Here is a 21,893-nt window from a genome sequence, read left to right on the forward strand (position 1 = left end):
ATTGGGAATTGATGCAAATAGATTTTGCATGAATTCCTTATCATCTACATTGGGTGCATAAACATTTATCAAAATCATTTTACTGTTATATAAGTTGCCCGTGACCATCACATATCTCCCTTCAGGGTCCGATACTACATCTGATGCTACAAATGGAACTGTTCTGTGTATGAGAATTCCCACCCCTCTAGTTTTCTTTATAAAGCTAGAATGGAACATTTGGCCAGTCCAGTCTTTTTGTAGTCTGAACTGATCCTTGGTTAGTAAGTGGGTCTCCTGTAAAAATACTATTTTAGCATTTAAGCCTGTTAGGTGAGATCATACTTTCTTTCTCTTTAATTCGTGACTCAGGCCTTTAACATTCCAGCTCACAAAGTTAACTGTCCCATCATGGAGACATTGATTCTGAGTTTTTAATTTCATTTTATAGTCTTAACTAGTAATGAGGCAGTGTTAATCTTAGTTTCAAGATTTCCCATGAGTTATTGCGTTTTAGCCTATTGTTGCATTGGTATTTATAGTTATAAGGATTAGAAGAATAGATTAGATATAACCTGCTCTCCTTCTCTCCCCCCTTTATCCCCCCCCCCATTTTTCCTCCCCACATGAGGCTTAATCCCACTTCACGATGTCCCAGTCCTCTGACATACAAAGAGACAGAGCACGTCCAAAACGAAACAAACCCCACCCCGCAGAGGCATTAGAGAATTAAACAAAGAGATATCTATTGCAGCTGAATTCTAAATACTATCTGCCAAAAATATAATCATTAACAGTCTTTAAGATTAAAATAATCTTCAGCAATTTTAAGATATTAAGATTAAAAAAAAAAAGAAAGAATGAACCCTGGGAATGATTTTAAAAAGTAGTCTAGGATAAACATGGTAATTCCTAGTGTAACAGTATAATGTAATAGTATAAAAGTAATAGTAATGTAATATTAGAAATAGCAATATATCCAGAGTATGATGTTAAACCGTCTACTTTAAGGTAGTTAAAAAAAAAAAATCCTACTTTAATTACTTCCACACTCACATCTATATCTCTAATTAAGACATAAACATATAATGTCCAGATAAAGAAAAGGATGTAATTATAATACCAGTCTTTTTAAAAGTGGATCCGAGAGCAGATGATAGGTCCTTCCCGTGCCTTGATAGAATACGGCTCCTTATTAACTTTCAAAAGAGTGTCGGAAACAGCTTCTTTAATTCCTTTTCAGCTTCTTCCTTGCTTCAAAAAATATAATATTGATCTTGAACTTCCACTTTCAGCTTTGGCGGGACACAAGAGGCTGTGTTTGATATCGGCTTTCTGTAGCAACTTTTTAATGTCAAAGTAGGCTGCGCGTTTTGCAGCTGTTAATGGTGAGAAGTCGGGGAAAATACGAATAAGATTATTTTCAAATATAATCTCTTGCTTGTGTCTGAGAAGTGCCATCACATGAAGCTTACATCGTAGTCGCTCGAAGTGGACAATAAAAGACCTAGGTTTAAAGGTACTTGATCTGAATGTGCGATAAGTAGCTGCTATCTCAATGTCGAGTTTAAAATCATCTCCAATTATTTTAGACAGTAATTCTACTGCAAATTTCACTGGGCTTGGGCTTTCTCGTTTCTCAGGTATACCCTCAGTTTTTATATTATTTCTTCTGTACCCTTCTTCCAGGGCTGCAAGTCTGTCTCCAAGTTTTTTGCATTCGGAATTCGCAGCTGTGGCTTTTTCATCAGCGTTAGATGCCAATTGTTCCGCTATTTCAACTCGAGCCGTGAATGCCTGCTTAACATCATCCAGCTGATCTGTAACGTCATTAATCTGGTCGGCAAGCATGTTCAGTTTGGATCTAGTTTCTTCGATGTGTTCCTCTAATTTCTGCAACATGCCTTTAAAGTTTATGTCAAAACGTTTAAATAGACGCATTTCCCGGTCTATATTATCCTTTTTAATCTCGATGATATCCTTCTTAAACTCGTTCTTAAGCTCAATGTTAGATTTCTTAAACTCATTCTTAAGCTCATTCTTGTTTTCCTTCTTAAGCTCATTTATGGCCGTAGCCATGGTGGCAGCCAGTGTAGCAATCATATCTTTCATTTCGGACAGTTCGCTTCGGATTTTGTGCTCCGCGAGTGGAAATGCAGCTCCTGTTACAGCAGGTGCTGCGGGCTCACGATGAGTAGATGAGAGCACATCCTGCAGGGCCTTTTCTAGTCTCGAATGATCCTCAGAAATCAGGGATCCATCGCGACCTGTATCGCTAGCACCTTCGCTCCCATTTTCACTCTCACTCTCGACTGGAGACGATACAATAGAGTGGGGTCCCAGGAGATCTGCGCATTCGTGTGCCTGTTCCAGGTCAGTCTCCGAGAGGCCATACCTTGCACTCGGGCCAGATGTCTGTCCAGACTTTGAAGTGGCTTTAAATTTCTTTTCCGGTTCTTTCTGACCTTTCTTCTTGTTACTCATGCTTGTATATTGTAGTGGAAGTTCTTTGGTCGGATTAAATACAGGATACCTCTAAATAATATGAAATACGTGGGAAAATAAAGCCTCTGCTAGCGGAGCTCTGCTTCAGATGTCCATTTCCGATAAACGGAGGAGACCAATCGGTGTTTGTCTATTTTTAAAGAATTGGAGTTTGCATTTGGCTGATCTCAGAGTTGTTTAAGAGACACATTATTGTCACATGTCAATCTGTATTGTACTCCAGAGTTAAGTCTACGATTCTTAAAATAAGTTCAGCTCAGAAATGTCAATATACTATTCCTGTGTAGATTTTCTGTTTTTAATGATATAACTCATCAGACTCTTCATTAGTGTTCTACATGGCCTGTTAAAGCCCACTGAGACACTCCTTGGGTGATTTGTGGATATACAAGAAAAGAGAAATTATGTTCATTCCAGTGTGAGGTGCACAGAGTGAAGAGTAAAGCAGACAGGCCTGTTCCTTGTGCTGCTCCAGTGTTGCTCACACAGTCCTTGAGTCTGCCTGACAGATAGTCCATCATCAGGACACCACAGGCTCACCCACCTGCACATCTCTGAGCTGACCCCTTAACAGGGATGGCTGGGTGGTCTTGAAGGCTCTGGTGAAACCAAAACACATAAACATAATAAACAGCTCTCTGTTATAAGAGACGAGACGTGATCTTTGTGAAGAGACTGTTTGGAAGTCCAGAGAAACGGAAGCAAGATCAGCGAGATGGAGACTTTGGCCATCTCGAAAGTCTACAAAAATGATAGTAAAGATCGCATTCGCACAAACAAACAGAAATTATTACTCAGTGAATTAACAAAACAGCAAAAAGCGATTGAATATATTTTTTGGATTGAAACTTTAAGTCAGAGACTTGTAGATCGTCACAAATTCATGTTGCCATCACGGTAAAGTAGTGTTTCCTACCAATGAAGAGGCCCCTCCATGAGAATTAAAAGATTTGTGGTTTGGTGAAAGTGAAATCCACGTACGCGGTCACACTTGGGTCACAGAGTGGCACAGATACACAGGAGATTTTAGAGACAAACGTTATTCAGACACTTCAAACAAACACAAGTCTCTTTCAGGAGTGAATCGAGCTCCGTGTGTAGTCAGAAGGGACAGTTCTGTCTCTCAATTAGAAGAATAGAAAATATTCCTGTTCATAGGGGTGACCCTCAGGAGCGGGACCACCACAGGAGCAGAGGATGTCTGGGGGATAAGAGAGACAAGGCAGTGAGACAAAAGGACAGGTGCTGTACAGGCTTTTAAATGTTTGAAGCTTCGCACGAACCAAAGCTGCGGGTGGGCGAGTGAAGTGAGCAGGGGGCAGAGCTCAGTAGTTTAATTAAAAATAATAATCTGTCACCTAAACAAAACACATGAGGTAAGTAACATACAAAAAATATCATTTCTGAGTTTTAGAATTCCTTTAAGTTGCCTTCTTCATGAATTCAACAGAATCATTTGTATATTTCAGTATCTTACTTGACTCCAGAAAATGACAACGGCAGACAACGTCCTCACATGTCTGACTCAGGATATCAAATGGCCTTGTAGATCCTATAATTACTGACAAGATGTGTTTAAGTCCTCCTGGCCTTTCACCAGTTTCTTTACTTACACAATCCAGTTTGTTTTTATTATTTTTGGTGTTGTGTGAACTTCACATTTCCCAGTTTGTCAATGTGATGTCTTCTAAACGTCAAGAACTAACTCACACACCAGTGTGCCTTCAAACTGTCTTCTGGATTTGACGCACTCTTCAAACCCAAACTCAATCTTACATCAATTAAATTAAACCTTTCTTTTAATCTTTATTAAGATTAAAGATTAATCTTTATTAAGATTTGATTTCCTGTTTGTTAAATTAAATCTAAGTTATGTCATGAAATGTCAAACAAATGTGTGGTGAAAATATCAGGAGTAAGAAAGAGAAGAAGAAATCACAAAGTGAACATGAATTCTGATCTGACCACGCGTGTCCTCTTGTGTTTCCAAACAGAAACAGCTGGGGGCGACACTAAGTGACATCAAGAGAAGAGTTGAGGAGAGAGAGAAGACACTGAAGAAGACGAGGAGGGCGATGGACAAGATGAAGGTGAGTGAAATAGGAAGACAACACTTCATATCAAAGAGAGGAGAAATAAATGAGAACTTGAAAAGCAGCAGAGCTTCACTGGTAATGATGAGTAGGGACACGAGAAGGGAGAGTTAGAGAAGACGTTTTGTGATGTCCTTCATGGCCTTTCACTGTTGACAGAATCCCAGGTGTTATTCAGTGGAAATTCAGACAGCATTCAACAAATGAATTTCAAAGTTAAAATAAAAAATAATTTAAAAAATCACAAATTTAAAACAGAAATCTAAACAATCAAAAAAAATTTAAAAAGATAAAAAACTACCCAACAGGATTCACGCTGCAACCCAGAAAAACAGAGAAGAGCCGAGAGCTGGGCCAAAATTCCTAATAATTTAGAAAAATAAAAAATAAACAAATAAATAAATAGGCAGAATTTCCTTTTCCCCTGCTATGGTTGTTTATTTTAAAGTTTTATTAATTAGGCCTTACCATATTTTATAAAGGTTTTGAACTGATCTTCTAAGTGAGAATTTGTTTTTTTTAAATGTCAGACATCAGTGACCCAGTGACTTATCACAGGTGGGCTGGGGGTCTTCAAGTTCAGGAGGACAAGTCCACGAGATCACAATGTGGTCAAGGCAGTTACAGTCAATGTGTCCTCCTCCTCCACTTTAGGCCCCTCTGGTAGCCCACCAACCATATCTGTTAGTGAGTTAGGAGTGATTGTGACCCCACGGCTGTCTAACAAAACATTCAAACATTTTGTCCCTAAATGATGTTTCTTTGTTGTCCTCCCTATAAATTTGGCCCAGTGAGGCTGGAGCTCGATTGCCACACTCGCAGGTTGGATTCTTCCCAATTTTAAATGAGATAAATTTGATCAATGAAAGAGTTGAAGTCAGATGGTTGAATACTTTGCACATATGGAGCTGGAGTGTATTCTATGCATGACTGACTTCCACTCCTTTTCTGAGATATTCACTTAAAGGTCTTTTTCCCACCTTATCTTAGGACCCTTAAAGGGGAGATTCTTTGAAATGTTTTTATATGTTGCTGAGATGCTGTCTGACTCCTCAGGACTGATTAGGATTTCGTCTGAAAAGGAATTGGGTGGGAGGTGTGGAAAATTGGGAAGGTTTTTTGAGTAGATTTTTTTTGTCTGTAGCTTCTGTAAACTTTGCTAATAATAGTGGAGCTAACTTAGTTGAAAACGTCTTTATAAAATTCCACTGGTTGACATCACGGCCTGTTGTTTTCCCACTTTGAAATGAGTTTACAGCATCCAGTAGTCCTGAGAGTGTCAGAGGTTTGTCCAGTTCCTCTTCACTAAGAGTGTCCAGCAGTTGTGTTTGTATTACATCAAAGAACTCCTCAGATTGTGTCTCGTCTTCTTTAAACTGAGTAGAATATAAAGACTTATAGTACTTGCTAAATGTGTGAGTTATATTTTTAGGCTTCATTACTTTATCTCCAGTTGTGCTGGTAATTTCTGTTATTGCGTTGCAGACTTTTTGCTTGTGGATTGCTGAGCTAAGATCTTATTAGCCTTCTCTCCATGTTCACTGTAATGATGTTGTGATTTAAAGATGAGTTGTTCAGGTTCTTTTGTTATCAAGAGGTTACATTCTGATTTGAGAGACTGTCTTGTCCTGTACAATACCTCATTTAGAGAAATGGGATATTCTTGATTTATTCTGGAGATCGTAATTGTCTTCTCTTCTTTATTCTGGTATTTCTCAGTTTTATTAGACTCCACAACTTAAGGATCTCCACTGTCTGACTAAGTGCAGACTTTATATAACGTACACCTCCAAATGTTTTACTTCAGCTTTAATATTTTATCACAAAGACAATAAGGTTGTCCAGTGCTGGCATCTGCTGAATCTCAGATCCACTGTCCTCCATTCACTTTCCATGTGGACTTTACCACTTCTTCCAGTATCTCAGTGGGTTTCTTCCAGTTATTCCAGATCTTCCACCACATTCTCACATTTCAGTTTGGTTATTTAGCAGAAACCCCCAATTGGCTTACATTGTGATCACTAGTGTAGCTCTGACCCTGTAATGAGCTGACAGAGTGTTCAAGGTACCACACTCTCTGATACCCAGACCCTTCAGACACATTTCTGTGCCCAGACAGACCAAACTTATAAAACCTAATTTATTTAACACAGACTCACATTAAATAGACCAACACCATCAAGTGTACTAAAGTACTAAACACAGCCTGTCCAGACCAGTGAGGTGTGTCTTTAGTTCAAAGAAAGTAGGCGGGCACAATCTGTCACTCAACACTGTGTAGTCCAATCTAGACAGAGAGGTGACAGCTGAAGAAGTAGAAGTGAAGGAGAGCCAACCTCAAAGACCGACCTTCACTTCGGTTTATGTTTCTACTCTCGTCTGCTTTTGTTTTTTCTTCCTAGAATTCCTGCTTATTACTGATGCATGAAATCCCCTCCCTACATCCATGATGACTGTGACATTTCTCAGCTAGGATTCCTTCCACTAGATGTTGTTCATAGTCTTGCTTCATGTCTCTTTTGTTTACTTGTTTATGTTAATGTTGATTTGGTTGACTATGTGCTTTATTCTTTGTATTTGATTTTGTCTTTAAGCTGCCCATGTTATGTTCCATGTGGTTTGTGTGTGGCTCACCAAGTGGTGGACCATCTGCCAGTCATCGCCAATCACCTTACCTTTCTGCCCTATAAATCCTGTGAATGTGCTCTGCGAGTTTTTCAAGTTCTTGTGTTCTTTTAGCTGTGCCTTATGCTTTCGAGATTTTCTGGATTTTTCAACCTGTGCTTTGTTTTACCACAGCTGTCTTTGGATTCTGTTCGGAAATGTTGTTTGTTTTGGATTGACTTGTTTGGCTCAAAAGAGAGTCTGAGTACGTGGAATACAACTTTATGAAGAATAAATCTTTAATTATATAAATGTTATATGTGGACCATTGTGAATCTATCTATCTATCTATCTATCTATCTATCTATCTATCTATCTATCTATCTATCTATCTATCTATCTATCTATCTATCTATCTATCTATCTATCTATCTATCTATCTATCTATCTATCTATCTATCTATCTATCTATCTATCTATCTATCTATCTATCTATCTATCTATCTATCTATCTCAGTCTATCTAACTATTTTCCTCAGTCTTATGTGTGGCATAGTCAGAACTTCTGATCACTTTGTCACAACTGCTCCTCAGATTTTTACCAAAGTCTTTAAATTTTTCTGCAGTACTGGTGGTCTGATCCAACCTCTTATAACTGAGAACTGGATCCTTCCTTCCCTACTCCAGCCAGGAGCTTATCCAACCAACTAGGGAGTTTTTTCCACATGTGCACCAAAAGGCAAAACACCTTATGAGATTCTGTATCTGGAATAAAGCTTCATCTAAATTCCCTTATAATAAATCTCATATTATCATTTCTTCCTCATTTTAGTGGCTGGTTAGGAAGTGACCTTTTAGGTCTTCTCATCCTCGCCTTCTATCACAGAGTTATCTGAGTCATTGTGAGATGTGCAAAGTTCTGAAAAGAGAAGAACACCTCCTGCTTTGGGGATGGTGTTCCTGGAGAGCAGGCACCTTTTACATCACATTTATTTCCCACATAGAACACCCCACCAGGTGTCATCATATAAGTATTAGTCAAAGTTACAATACCAAATTCATTAGTAATAATGCAAAGTTAATAAATGAAGTAGAAAACATGGAAATAAAGACTCACAACTCTTCTTTATTTCTGGTGTGTGTTGTGCTACTCCACTCTTAACTACAGGCTGATCAGGAGATGTCCTTTTTAAAAACAGACTTTTACACAAACTCGCAGGTCAAATGGAGTTTTCACAAGACAGTAGAGGTGTCCCCAGCAGCTCCTGCAAATGGCTCTGAAGATCCTTCACAAGGAAGCCTTTTATGACTGCGTATCTCATAAAGTCCTGCAGTTTCCTTAATAGCAGCATCAGCAGAGTGATGATGTTACTCGGCATAATGGAGGGAACATATTGACTGGGAGTCAGTCTGCAACTGACCTTCCCTCTGCAAATAAAGTACCACCAGTCACTCCACCCAATTCAAACTGTCCTTCACAACATCAAAATAAGAACAAATGTGCCTTGTGATTGGTTATTCTTATCAGGTGACTCAATTCTAAATCTTCCTTCTACTTATTCAGATGTCTGTGGTAAGAGAGGTGGAAGAAAATGAGAAGAGCTTCACTGCTCTGATGCGGTGCATTGAGGAAGCCCACAGGAAACTGACTGAGAGGATCAGAGAACAAGAAAAGAGAGAAATGGAGAAGGCTGAAGGAGTCATGAAGCGACTGGAGAAGGAGATCGATAAGCTGAAAAGGAGAGAAGCTGAGCTGAAGGAGCTTTCAGAGACCAAGGACCATCTCCACTTCCTACAGGTGAGAGCGACACTTCACAGCGAGTCTGATCAGACTGTGGTGTGTGGGACCTGAGAACATTTAGGGAGAAATTGAGAAGATCTGAGGAGTTTGTACAACATGACAAGAACAGGCCACTATTTTCATATTTCCTTAACATTTCAAATATTCTTTTTAAAAATATCTCAAAGTTGTTTACTTCATGAACATGACAGACAGATTAATCTACAGGTGTGTGCATGAAAAAGTGAATTTTTTATGAAGTGTAAAAGATGATACAAACTCTTCTGCCAGGCCACCTCCTGATGTATACTTCCTTAAACTGATGAGATTCAAATCCTTCAGACAGTCCAGTCTTGTTTTTCATCTCCCATCTTTACACTCCACACATGTTTGTTGCTAAATAATTCAGCTTGCCGTAGCTTTGTCTGTTTTGTATGGTCGATGATGATGATGATGATGATGATGATGATGATGATGATGATGATGATGATGATGATGATGATGAGGAAACAAAGGCTCCCACGATTTCCTCACAAGTCACACTTCTGAACTGCAGACCTTCAATTGTATAATAATATTGAAGAACTTTCTCCCTGCATGTGTTAGTCTTTACATTTAATTTAATTTAATTTAATTTAATTAAGTTTGTCTCAGAACCATAAAAAGCCCAATGCCTTGTTTTGTGTGCCAAGTCAATTCTGGACCCACCTGCCCCCTCAGTCCCTTTATCTTGACTCTCCTCTCATGGAGTCCTGTGTGAAGGTTAACGCTGATAATCTCTGATGCTCCACTACACTCCACCAAATATTCTCTCATAAATAACCAACAAGTCAATGGCAGGCATTCTCACCATCTAAACCCACGCTGACTGCCCACCACACTGATCCTTAATTCAGAAGAGCCCCCTCTTATCAGCATTACTTACTTTTTAATGTCTACCTTCTGAAATCTCGTCCCCTCTTCTCTTCTGATTCAGACTTTCTCATCTCGCTGTGTCCTTCCTGCTGATGGAGACTCGCTGAGCTTCACTGTCACCACTGATTTCTCATCTGAGGACCTGAGAAAGGAGCTGTCAGGTCTGACAAAGAGTCTGGAGAAGATCAGCCAGGGGGACATCATGAGAAGGACTCCATCAGGTACAGCGTCTGTTGACATCGTGTTTGTTATTGAAGTCCATTAGGAGGACCAGAGTGACAATAAGAGGACACTGAAGAAGGCCTGCTCTTTAACATTTATCTGCCATCCTTTGCTGTTTATTATTTTTTACTATATAGTGCCTTTCACAGTCATTAGCTGAGTGATAACAAACTCTTTAAATAATCAGTTGTTCTTAATCAGATGTTTTGGAATTTAAACTTGAAATGTTATACTCCTTATATTTATTCCACATATTCTCTTAAAAAGTCCTTTTTTCACTTAACTTTGGGATTCTTTTTATTTCTTTGCTTTGCTCATCTTAAGATTAATGAACAGAAATGTATTTTAAATGGCTAAGCCGGCTCAGAGCACAAATGAATTGTTTATTTGAGAACAGAGAAGATGTTAATGGAATCAAATTGCGCTCAGCGTCAGTGCTTTATAATATCAGAACATCTCAATCTGCTCCTGCTGTCTTCAGTGTCCATTACATTCTACTGGATGGAGTCCACGTTAAAAGTTCACGTTCATCCATTTTCAGCTGTGCTCCCCCTGGGCTCTCGTGTTTTATATTCCTGCTGTTGTTTGCTCAGAAGTCGTGTCTCCCACCGACATTTAAAAGGAGTTTAATCACCAAAAGCATTTTATTTTATATATTTTGGTGGTGACAATAAGCAAATTGGAGGACTGCGTCAGAACTCTGACTACTTGAGGACCACCTGAACATTTCAGTGAGTGCAGCCTCAGAGTAAAACTCACTTTATAAATTATGAATTACGTACGTTTACACATAAAGACAGCGATTTGTTTAAACACAAACTAAGGTCAAGCAGCCAAGAGCACAGGATCCATCCCGGCCGTCCACCATATTAGACATGTACTGTATGTGTGTATTGTGAAAATAAGCAGAGAGAGTGGGCACAAAGAGTTGGGGTACCACCCTGAAATACCTCGTTTAATGATGAAGATGAAATAAAAAGCACAAAGACGGAGCACAATGATGACGTCTGCTGCAATCAAAGGCTGTCAAGTTAAAGTCACTTGTGAGTCGGAGCTCCGTCTTCATCAGTCACAGATCTGTAATGAACACCCACTTCTGGTGACATTTTAAAATGGTGTCACAGAAGAGGCGGAGCTTAATTAGCGGGCTGTGGAAGTGACGTCACTCGTCTTGTGGCCTGTGAACTCACTGAAGTGGTGACATTAGCAGGAGCAGCACCCTCTTTACTCAGGGTGGGATTTCTTAACTAGAGCTCTGGAAATGTCCTCATCTGTACCTGCTTGTCACTATGTATAAAATACAGTATACTTATGACAGTGTATGTCAGGACAAAAACCAAGCCATGGGGTTCAAGGGACCCTCTGTAGACCTCCGTGATCAAATTGTGGTGAGGAGTAGAGCAGAGCAAATAGATAAAGCCATTTGTAAAGCTCTGAGTGGTCCCAGCAGCACAGCAGCCTGAAGCATTGGGAAATGGAAGAAGTTTTGAACCACCAGGACACTTTTGAGAGATGGCCAGTCTGAGTAACTGGGAAGGAAGGGCCTTGGCCAAGGAGGTGACCAAAAACCTAACAGTCACAGCAACAAAATTACCGAAGTCCTCTGCTGAAAGGAGAGAAACTGTAGGAAGGATGGCCATCTCAGCAGCGAACTCCCGCCACAATGCTGGAAAAAATACTGCTCAATTTCGAGGAATTAAACACCATTTCCACATTATATAAAATCCTATTAGAGTCCCTACATTTCAAAGATCCAAGAGAATATTGGGAAGAAGATCTCTTAATCAATATATCAGAAAAGAAGTGGAAGGTAGCAATGCAAAGAAATCACTCGAGCTCCATATGCACAAAGCATAGACTTATTCAACAAAAAATTATATATCGAGCTCATCTGTCTCGCTTAAAACTGTCCAAAATGTTTCCAGGGCAAGATCCAACCTGCGAACGCTGCAACCAAGCTCTTACCTCACTGGGTCACATGTTCTGGGCCTGCACCAAACTAACATCATTTTGGACCAAACTTTTTAAGTTCCTTTCAGACAGCCTTGGGGTCACAATCCCTCCTAACCCATTAACAGCTGTGTTCAGTGTTCTACCAGAAGAACTTGAAATGGAAAAGGACAAGCAAACGGTGATGGCATTCACTACACTTGTGACACGCAGACTTATTCTGTTAAATTGGAAGAATCCTAACTCTCGTCTGATAAGTCAGTGGGAAACCGATGTTTTATTTTATTTGAAATTGGAAAAAATCAAATTCTCAGTTAGAGGATCTGTACAGAATTTTTTCAAAACCTGGCAGGATCTAATCAATATTATCTATATCTATAAAGGAGAGTTGGGATCCCAACTCTCCTTTAAAGATATAGATAAATGTTTTATTTGAACTCCTCTGCATTTGTAATACGTGTTTAAGAACTAAACTAAGATCCCACAATGCCATCTTCACAGTTTCCATTCTTCTTCTCTTTTCTTTTTATTTTCAGCTCATGAAGCTCCAGTTTTCACCTTCCAGCCTCCTGAACCTCAGAGCATAGATGACTTTTTAAAATGTGAGTTTGTGCTTTGACTGAATGGATCATCACAATAAAAATCATTGAAGTTTTAATAGAGCAGGACAGGTTTAGGATATGAAAGTCTGAGTGTTGTGTGACTGAGGGGCTGAGAGTGATGGGGGTCCTGTGACTGGTGCATTATGGGACAGAGAAACTCAGACAGTGAATCACCAAAGCCGTCTTTTGAACCCGAGTCTTGATGTGTCCAGAAATTTTAAAAAAGGAAAAATAAAGTAAAATCCACGTCATGGGGTGCACTTACTTTATCACACGACTGTATATACAGACACAGTATTAGTTTGAAAATGAAGCTCAATTGTATGTGAAATAAGTTAAAGCTGACAAAAGTCCTCGTCATCCTCCATTCTTTACTCCACAGAGCAGACACTTTGCTTTGAGTTCTCGACTTCACAAATTTTAAGCATTAAAACAAAAGAAATGGCAGAAAAAATTATTGGGGGTCCTTAGAAGTTCAAAGACCTCACTGGACTGTCGTGACATCTCTAGCTGACTGATTCCTCTAATGAGTGTCACCGGGGTCTTCAGTCACTCAGTCAAGTCCTCACTCTGCTGTGTTGTGTCCTTGTGTGCCTCACACTGAACGAGGACAAGAGAAGAGGAGGAGATGAAGAAGGTCACAGCCAAGGGTGGTCAAGGTGAAGTCTACAAGACCACATCAACAGAGCTTCATGTTCCAGTGAGCACAGCTGCTAATATTCTCAAAATGTTTTGGGGTCCATTGAACTGTAGCCCACCTCCCTGACGACACCACCAGAGTAAAGCTGACCTCCGATTGAACAGAAGGAGAGTTTAAATGGTGGAGAAAATGAAGTGTGGTGTGACGGTGAAGACTTTGGAGTTCAAACCCAGAGGTTGTGGTTTCAAGTCCCACTACTGACACCACTGTGTGACCTCATCAAGTCACTTCACCTGCCTGGGCTCTGATTGGACAAAGAAAAGAAAAGGAAACAATGGAATCTGAGATGATGGGAGTCACCTTGGAGAAGAATGACAGTCAAATAATAAAAAGAGATGACAGGAAACACACGAAAGAAAGAAAGAGAGAGACAATGACAGATGAGAAAGGCACTATATAATAGATAGATAGATAGATAGATAGATAGATAGATAGATAAGATAGATAGATAGATAGATAGATAGATAGATAGATAGATAGATAGATAGATAGATAGATAGATAGATAGATAGATAGATAGATAGATAGATAGATAGATAGATAGATAGATTATAAATAGTAAATACTGATTGCAGCTTTTACACAAATAATTGCTGTGGTTGTGAAGTGTGACAGTGGATTGATTTTAAATTTAAGAGGTGGACTGTGACAATAAAACATGTCATTTAATAAAGCCAGCGGTCACTGTGGACAGTCCATTAGACCTTTGACCTCAGTGATGACCTTATGTTGTTTATTATAATTTCTGACGACTCAGATGACTTTCAGATGACTGACTTGCCTGCCTTTCTCTTTGTTGTCTGTTGTTATTTTTGTTTTTTACGTTGTCTAAATTCCATTACTTACCACTAACACTATTTTCTTGTCCCCTTTCACTTCATTTCCTTTTTCTTTTCAGTGTCTTAGCTTTGAGCACACACACACAGTCTGTCACATTGCTAATTCACTGTCACCAGCCACCATTTCACCACCGTGACACTTTTTATTTTTTTCCCCCTTTTTATCCCCACCTTTAATTTTATTTTTCAGGTCTTTACCTTTTTTAAGGCCATTTGTTTCCTTGTCCTTCTTTATTCCTCCTTTCTTCCACTCCTTCCTTTTCACATTTCTGTACAATGTCTGTATTGTTATTTTCCTGTTATGAATCCCCAGTTCATTCCTCCATCACCACATATTTTCTTTTATTATTTTGATCATTTTCCATTCTCTTATTGTCATTTTTACATTTAACTCCTTCCCTACTAACCATACAACACTCCTTCTTTTGTCATCCCCTCTTTTCCTGTCCTCCCTTTCCATTCCTTTAACCCCTCATTCCACACATCTTGTGTCTTTTTGCAGTTCCTAAACACATGCTCTGGTGTTTCCACCTCTCAGCAGTTCTCCCTCGGACATATTGAACTTTTCGTGACTCTCCTTTTGTACATGGCCGCCTGCGTCGGTAGGATTTCATGTCATGTCACCCACCTGAGGTCTTTTTGTTTATTTGTTAATTCTTTGTCTTCATTTTGCTGCCACACTTTTCTTGCTTGCTGTTTAGTGAGCTTTTGGATTTTTAGTACCGTTTCGTCTTTTCCTTTATATTTTTTTAGGTGTTTTTTCTTTTCCCAAATTTTGAGATCTCCTTCCTCCCATGAATATCTTTTAACAAATGTTACTATTGTTTTATAATATTTTGGCATATTAAAGGCAATGGGTCTGCTAATTGTCATTTTTAATAATTTTACTTTTCTCAATTCTGTGCCTAGCAGATATCTGATCATGTCCGCTAATTTCCCCGTTTTATTTAACGCCATATTAACAACAGTTGCTGTGTGTCTTAAAGCCATCTCCCTTTCTATATTCAGATCCTCTTTCCCTCCATTTTCTCTCCTTTTCTTTACCTTCCTCTTTGCCAATTTTTCACATTTTGACCCCCATAGAAACACAAAACACGTTCTTATAATTCTTCTTAATATTTTCTTTGGTGTATAAACCATTTGCTAAGTATGATAGTTTTGGATTATAACTGCCTTCATCACCAATATCTTCCCTTCCATTGACAAGTTCCTTATCCTCCAAACTCTGTTTGTTTGTTGATCTTTTTTCCATTTCTTTCCACTCCATCCTCTCCGTACTCTCGTCTCCAAATCTTATCCCTAATACTTTCTCCACATTTCATCACCTTATTCTTCCTTGTGGTTTTTCTTTCCATTTCCCCCAAAGGACGCATTCCCTCTTATTGAGGTGTAAAGTTGAACCTGACCCCCTCCATAAACACTTCTGTATGTTCTGTTACTTTATTTATACTCCATGTATCTCTGACTATTATTGTTATGTCATCCATATATGGAAACACTTTTATTTGTTGTCCCCCCCTTCCTGGTACTTCAACTCCTCTTATATTTGTGTCCCTCCTAATTTTATTTAATAAGGGCTCTATACACAGAATAAACAGCACTGCTGACAATGGACACCCTTGTCTTACTCCACATGTCTCCTGTATCTCCTCTGTTAGTTTGTTATTTACTTTTATCTGACTTCGTATATCTTTATCGACTACTTTTATCCAGTCCAGAAAACCTTCATGAACTCCCATTTTTTGGAGTATCTTCCACATATATTTATGTACAATTCTATCAAATGCTTTCTCCAAATCTAAATGTAATATTGCGACATGCAGGTTTCTCTCTCCTGACATTAATTCAGTCTCTTAAGACACACCGGTTATCTGCTGCACTTCTCCGCTGTACCACACATGTCTGCTCTTCTTTTATTACATTCTCAATATTTGTTTTCAATCTATTTGTCAAAACTCTTGTCAATATCTTCTCGTCCGTTGTCGTCTTTTTATGATTACATTTTTAATCCCCACAGATTCTGTCCAATCAGATGAACTCTTTACTATTAGTGTTTGGTCAGCGCAGCTCCTGATTGGTTCTTGTTAATTGTCTGTGTTGTGCTCCGCCCCCAGTCCCGTTACACACTCCCAGAGTTCTTCACTCGTTTTCTTTTCTCTCCTTTCAGACTTCTGTCCCCTCACACTGGACATCAACACGGCACACAGAGACCTCCGTCTGTCTGATGGGAACAAGAAGGTGACACGTGAGGGGACAAAGACTGAATATCCTGATCATCCTAACAGATTTGACCGCTGCACTCAAGTTCTGTGCAGAGAGGCTCTGACTGGGACTCGCTGTTACTGGGAGGTGGAGTGCAGTGGAGACTTCATGAGGATTGGAGTTGCATATAAAGGACTGGGCAGGAAAGGAGTGGGAAGGGAGTGTGACCTTGGAAAGAACAACAAGTCCTGGTGTTTGCAGTTGTCTCATTCCCAGTTCTGGTCTCATTCCCAGTACTTTGTGTGGCACAATAACAAAAGGACTCTAATCACCGCCCCCTACAGCCCCAAAATAGGTGTGTATCTGGACTGGCCTGCTGGCTCTCTGTCCTTTTATAGCGTCTCACACACAATGACCCTCCTGCACAGGTTCAACACCTCCTTCACTGAGCCCCTCTATCCAGGGTTTATGCTTGATCTTCAATCCAGTGTAACAATCAGCCATCTGACACCATGTGACCACTGACCAGTACCCTCCACCGGTCACTTGATGTCCCCACAAGCTCAGGTGTGTTTGTGTTTGCAGTTTGGGGTCAAAATTAATTTTACACTATAGGTGGGGGGGCAGCACCTCTGTGAGTAAATTTGTGGATGATAATGAGGGGCGAGTGCGGCTGTCAGGGTCTCCATTATTATTGGGTGTGAGTAGCCAATCAAGTGTGTGTGTCATAGTGAGGGGCGGTGACACCTCAGACCTACAAATACCAGTCTGACCAGCAGGGGTCACTGTTGAGTCACAGTCACATGTCCTTCAGGCTGACACCCCAACTGCTGTGTCCTCTGAGTGTCACTGAATGTCACCTGTTAAGTCAGTCTATATAGCGCCTTTCAGTAGTGCTGCTCCAGCAGGACCACCTGCCTGTCTCAGTATCCAGAGCCTCATTCCAGTGACTATTTAGGAGCACAGAGTGACAGAAGTGACAGGAGTGCTGGCCTCTGAACAGACATTGTCTGCCCCTCTATTAGTTACTCCGGTGGTCTGTCACCTCTGAATGAATTCACTGTGAATGTCTAAAGACGAGGACTCACCGCTCAGTCACATGTCAGCCATACTGATGGAGTTTGGTGTTTTACTGAGTCACTTGGTGTCACGTTAGACATTAAACTGCACCTCCTCCTTGTTGTCCCCACTGTCACCCAACTTCAAGGAGATGAGTCAGCTGACTGACTTCACCTTCACTGTCGGTGTACAAAGTGACAATCAGATGTGACACTTGGGGACACTTTTATCTTTCCACTGACATACACATTCCCAGGATTAATTTAAAATTTCCTCAGGACCCCTCAAGGTGCTGAGTGTCACCTGACATCAGTGTGTGTGAAGAAGCCAATGAAGGCCTAGGCTGACAGCCCCCCCACTGTGTATTACAGGCCTCACCAGCAGATGGCGACTATGACTTCTAAATCTGTCATTTTCATGGAGCCTGAGGGGTTAAAAGGAAGAGGAGAAGTTGAATAAAGAGTGAGGGGTGAGGATGATAGAGAAGAGTGTCAGGGTGATAAAGGGTGAGATGAGTGACCTGAGACAGAGTGAGTCAGACGAGTGTGTCACTTGTATGTTTGTCAGTTTTGTTCCTCCCTCCTGATTTTCTCCTCTTTGACTTGTCACACGCTGATGGCCGTCCTGTGATCACAGATTGTATTCCTCGTTGATCAAATCCGTATCTCGATGTGTGACTGACGTCTGATTCTTTAAGCATTCGCTCATCAGACAGGTTGTCACCCTATGAGCTCTTCACTGCTGACCTAAGCCCTGCTGCCCTCTTCTCTCTCCTGTCACCTCAGCCATTGCTTCAGTCCCTGCTGTGTCACCTCATAAAGCCACTGGTCTGTCTGGTCACTCAGGTCCTCGTCACAGCTGAACACTGGCAGTCGTTCAAACTCTACAGGCTGACAGCCATGTTGTCCTGTCGTCTGATATTTGTGTTGGTTGAGGTCGTCTCCTGCTGACCTTGGGGGCTTTTAGAGCTCAGGATTAATGAAATGGAAATGTCAGTCAGCAGGGTGGGCAGGTTGGCAGGTGGACACATTCAGGGCAAAATGTCATTTAAAAGTCGATGAGCACACTGGACACATCGCCAGTCACTGATAATCGACTCCACGTCAGCTCCTGTGGCCCTCATCATGTGCTGTCAACTGAGACGCTGGTCATGTGACTTGCACCTTAGTGACATTTCTGTGACTTTCAGGGCTGTGACATCAGCTGATTCTTCTGGAGCCAAACTGCTCCATCTTGTGGCCTCTCTGCATATTAAACACACGAGAAGTTAGGACGTGAAGTGTTTGGTGAGATCTCAAAAATATTCAGAATATTGACATCACCTTGAAGGACAGTTTGGTTTATTAATAATTAATGTGTAAAAGAATACTTATTTTAGATTAATGTTTAGTTAATTATGATTAGGTGTTACATTCACAGAGATAAATGGCCTGTTAATGCTTCACAGTTTGTGAAATTTGAATTGCTTATTAATCTAAAAAGATGAAAACACACAGAAAAATATGGACGACTGTTATTTGTCAAATCTGTTCATTTGGTAGTTTTTGATTTGTAAATTCCTCTGATCATATCTCATATTTTGAATGTTCTGATGATATTAGGACTTCTTGTTTATGATTAATCCTCTTTAATAAAAGGACAAGTGTCTGTGTGTCTGTCTGTGTATCTGTCCAGTCACTTTGTCTCTGTCTTTCCAACAGGTGGCGCCTCACAAACATTAGCTCTGCTTTTATGACTCCCATGCTAATCAATATCATCTAGTTACAGAGCTGCAGCACCAGACGTCACCACTGATATCGGCCAGCAGTTTAATGACAGAATGTGTGTTAGTGTGAGTGTGATTAGTGGGCACCATACCAGCCTGTAAACCTCCCTGCTGGCACAAAACTGCTGGTCCAGATGTACGGTAGTTTGTTGTGCTTCAGCTCTGCAAACAGAATGGCAAATAACAGAGACATAAGCATTGGATTTGTCATTCCAACAGATGGCACATCACAAACATTTGTATTAATGCACTGTACTACTACAAACATTTGTGATACACCATCTGTTGGAATGATAATTGCAATTCATTTTATTATCACATGCATTTCAAAATACATTCCCACAAATGGTGCACTGCAAACACTAAAACAGAGATATACGTTGATTACTTAGAATTCAACCCATCTTAGACATGTAGCACAGCTAGTTTTGTAATAAAGAGCAAAAAGATATAAAATATATATATATAATTTTAAAGAAAATGGAGAATGCAGCAACAAATATGGTGATGTCATATGAATGTTTTAGTCTTCCGTTCACAGCAATGAAGCTAATTATTGAGGCAGATAAGCGTTGCTCTCCAGTCTGAGTGTTTGTGTCCTGCTGTGTGTGTTTGTCCCCGTGTGTGTCCATGTGACATATGAAAGTCTGCTGTGACGAGGTGAGTGGTCCCTGTGACTCCAGTCTGACCCCACACTTTCAGTATCAGCTGCAAATAAATCCTGATATTAAACTTTTTTAGGTACACTTCTTAAACAGTTTTAATTGTATCCCACCTTAAAATTCAAGTGATGGCTGCTTGCATTCTGTACGCTCTGATGATATTATATGAGGAGTCAAAGCTGCTGTAGTTCTGCTCAGATGTGGATTAGCAATAAGAAGAGACGGCTACTTCAGTCACCTCTCGAAGGGCAGCAGCTGATATTCAGACTTGCTTCAATCGACACCAAGTGTGCATCTCTGCAGCCTGGAGCTCCAAGGAGGTGGCGTTGACTCCACTGGGCGCCAACTGGGAGGAACTTGGAGTTCAAAACACTAAAGTGTCCTGCAATTCTCCACTATGCCCACTAGAGGGGGGTTTACAGTCATATTAGTCAAACTTAGTCGTAATAATGAGGTAGCAAGTCATATAATTATGAGATGATAAGTCATAATAATATAATAATAACGACTTTACTATTAACAGACTTGCATTTAATTTGGTTCTGCTTCTTTAGCAACGTGAGACTCGCAGTCAGATTAACTGGATTCAATTAACAAATTTTGGGGGTTGTGCTAAGTAGTGAGAAGTCAAGTAAAATTACACCGTTTATTGGCTAACTAAAAATATTACAATATGCAAGCATTCGAAGCAACTCAGGCCCTTCTTCAGGCGAGATGTAATTAAAAAAAAATATCGCAAATATTTTAACGTGGTATCAGCGATTATTCAGGAGCTCAACTTCTTACAGATTTGCGCCACTCGTCCAGCTCAAAGTTCTCCTTCTTGCTCAGCCGACTTTCTCTTCCCAAGCCATCCCATAGTCACAGACACTCCCTCTGTAGATGTCGCTCTCTCCTCGGTGTCCCCATCACTGATGTTCTCCTTTATCGTTTCTTGGCGCTCCTTAAATCTCCCGAATGTGCGCACATAACCGTGGACTGTCTCAGCCCGTCTTGTGTTAATGGCGGACACTTTGAGATCGCAGCACGGACTGAGCCTCGACTGTAACCCTCCGCTGAGTCTCTGTCTGACATTCACGCTTCACGGAATGCCCGACTGCTTTAGTCCGGTGCCGCGCTTTGAGATCAGCGGGAGCGCGCACTGCGGGGAGGTGGGGGTGAAGGGGTATCCGTCAATAAGGGCGCGCACAAAAAGGCGACCTTCAAAAGGGCAACCTCAATTGAGCGCCGAATAACTGGGTGCATAAAGGCAAACGCAACAAAATTATTACAGAAAATGTATTAGATAAAGGCAATGATTGAACGTATAAAAAGGCGAAAGCAAGAATATTAAAACATCCAATTAATTAATGCATGAACTTCTAACGAACTACTTCTAAGGAACTATTTCTAAAGCTCTCTGTATTTTGTTGTTTTCAAAATTACAGAAAATTAGATTAAGGCAATGACTGAATGTATAAAAAGGCGAAAGCAAGTTACCTTGAAGCTTTAGATTATGTGCAATGCCATGTAGATATTCGAGATGCGGTCTATTGGCATTCATTCTGCGCCCAATTGAGGGTCGCCCTTTTGAAGGTCGCCTTTTTGTGCGCACCCTTATTGAATAGAACCGCGTGACGGTTAGGCAAACGTCTTTTTATGTTGTTTACAGGTTGTAGTTTAGGACAAACGCCATAGCGTTCTCAAACTTATCTCAAAGTGTCATTTTCTTTTTCTGTGTAAAATAAAATTTTAAACGATAAAAAAAAATATGAACATACGTAACTATCCGAGAAATGTGCCTGCTTTTTAAAGCAAACCAACGAGGTAGGTTGTTAGAAAGACGCTACCTTGCCCGCCATGTTTCCCACATGAAGGGAAATGTTTCGTGAAAATAACAAATGCTTACATCTGTAACTATACGAAATGAAATACTAGTTATTAATTACGGAATTAATATGCTTTATACTTACACATTCGTAGTAAAATAGCTCTTATTATGGATAAGCGTTACAGCTGACTGCGTTGTTGTAAAGA

General features: G+C 40.2%; 1 protein-coding gene across 1 annotated transcript in view; it reads left to right on the forward strand.

The window, feature by feature from the left end:
• Positions 1-18,400, forward strand: part of LOC114643356 (E3 ubiquitin-protein ligase TRIM47-like) — a 30,530-nt gene extending 12,130 nt beyond the window's left edge. Inside the window, exons 2-6 of the mRNA XM_051927700.1 lie at positions 4,479-4,574; positions 8,746-8,979; positions 9,938-10,097; positions 16,357-16,746; positions 18,162-18,400. Of these exons, the coding sequence (XP_051783660.1) occupies positions 4,479-4,574; positions 8,746-8,979; positions 9,938-10,097; positions 16,357-16,746; positions 18,162-18,400 (1,119 nt within the window). The remainder of the gene's footprint in view (positions 1-4,478; positions 4,575-8,745; positions 8,980-9,937; positions 10,098-16,356; positions 16,747-18,161) is intronic.
• The last annotated feature ends 3,493 nt before the right edge of the window (positions 18,401-21,893 follow it).

Source organism: Erpetoichthys calabaricus, chromosome 5 (genome assembly GCF_900747795.2).
Source record: "Erpetoichthys calabaricus chromosome 5, fErpCal1.3, whole genome shotgun sequence".
Lineage (NCBI taxonomy): Eukaryota > Metazoa > Chordata > Cladistia > Polypteriformes > Polypteridae > Erpetoichthys > Erpetoichthys calabaricus.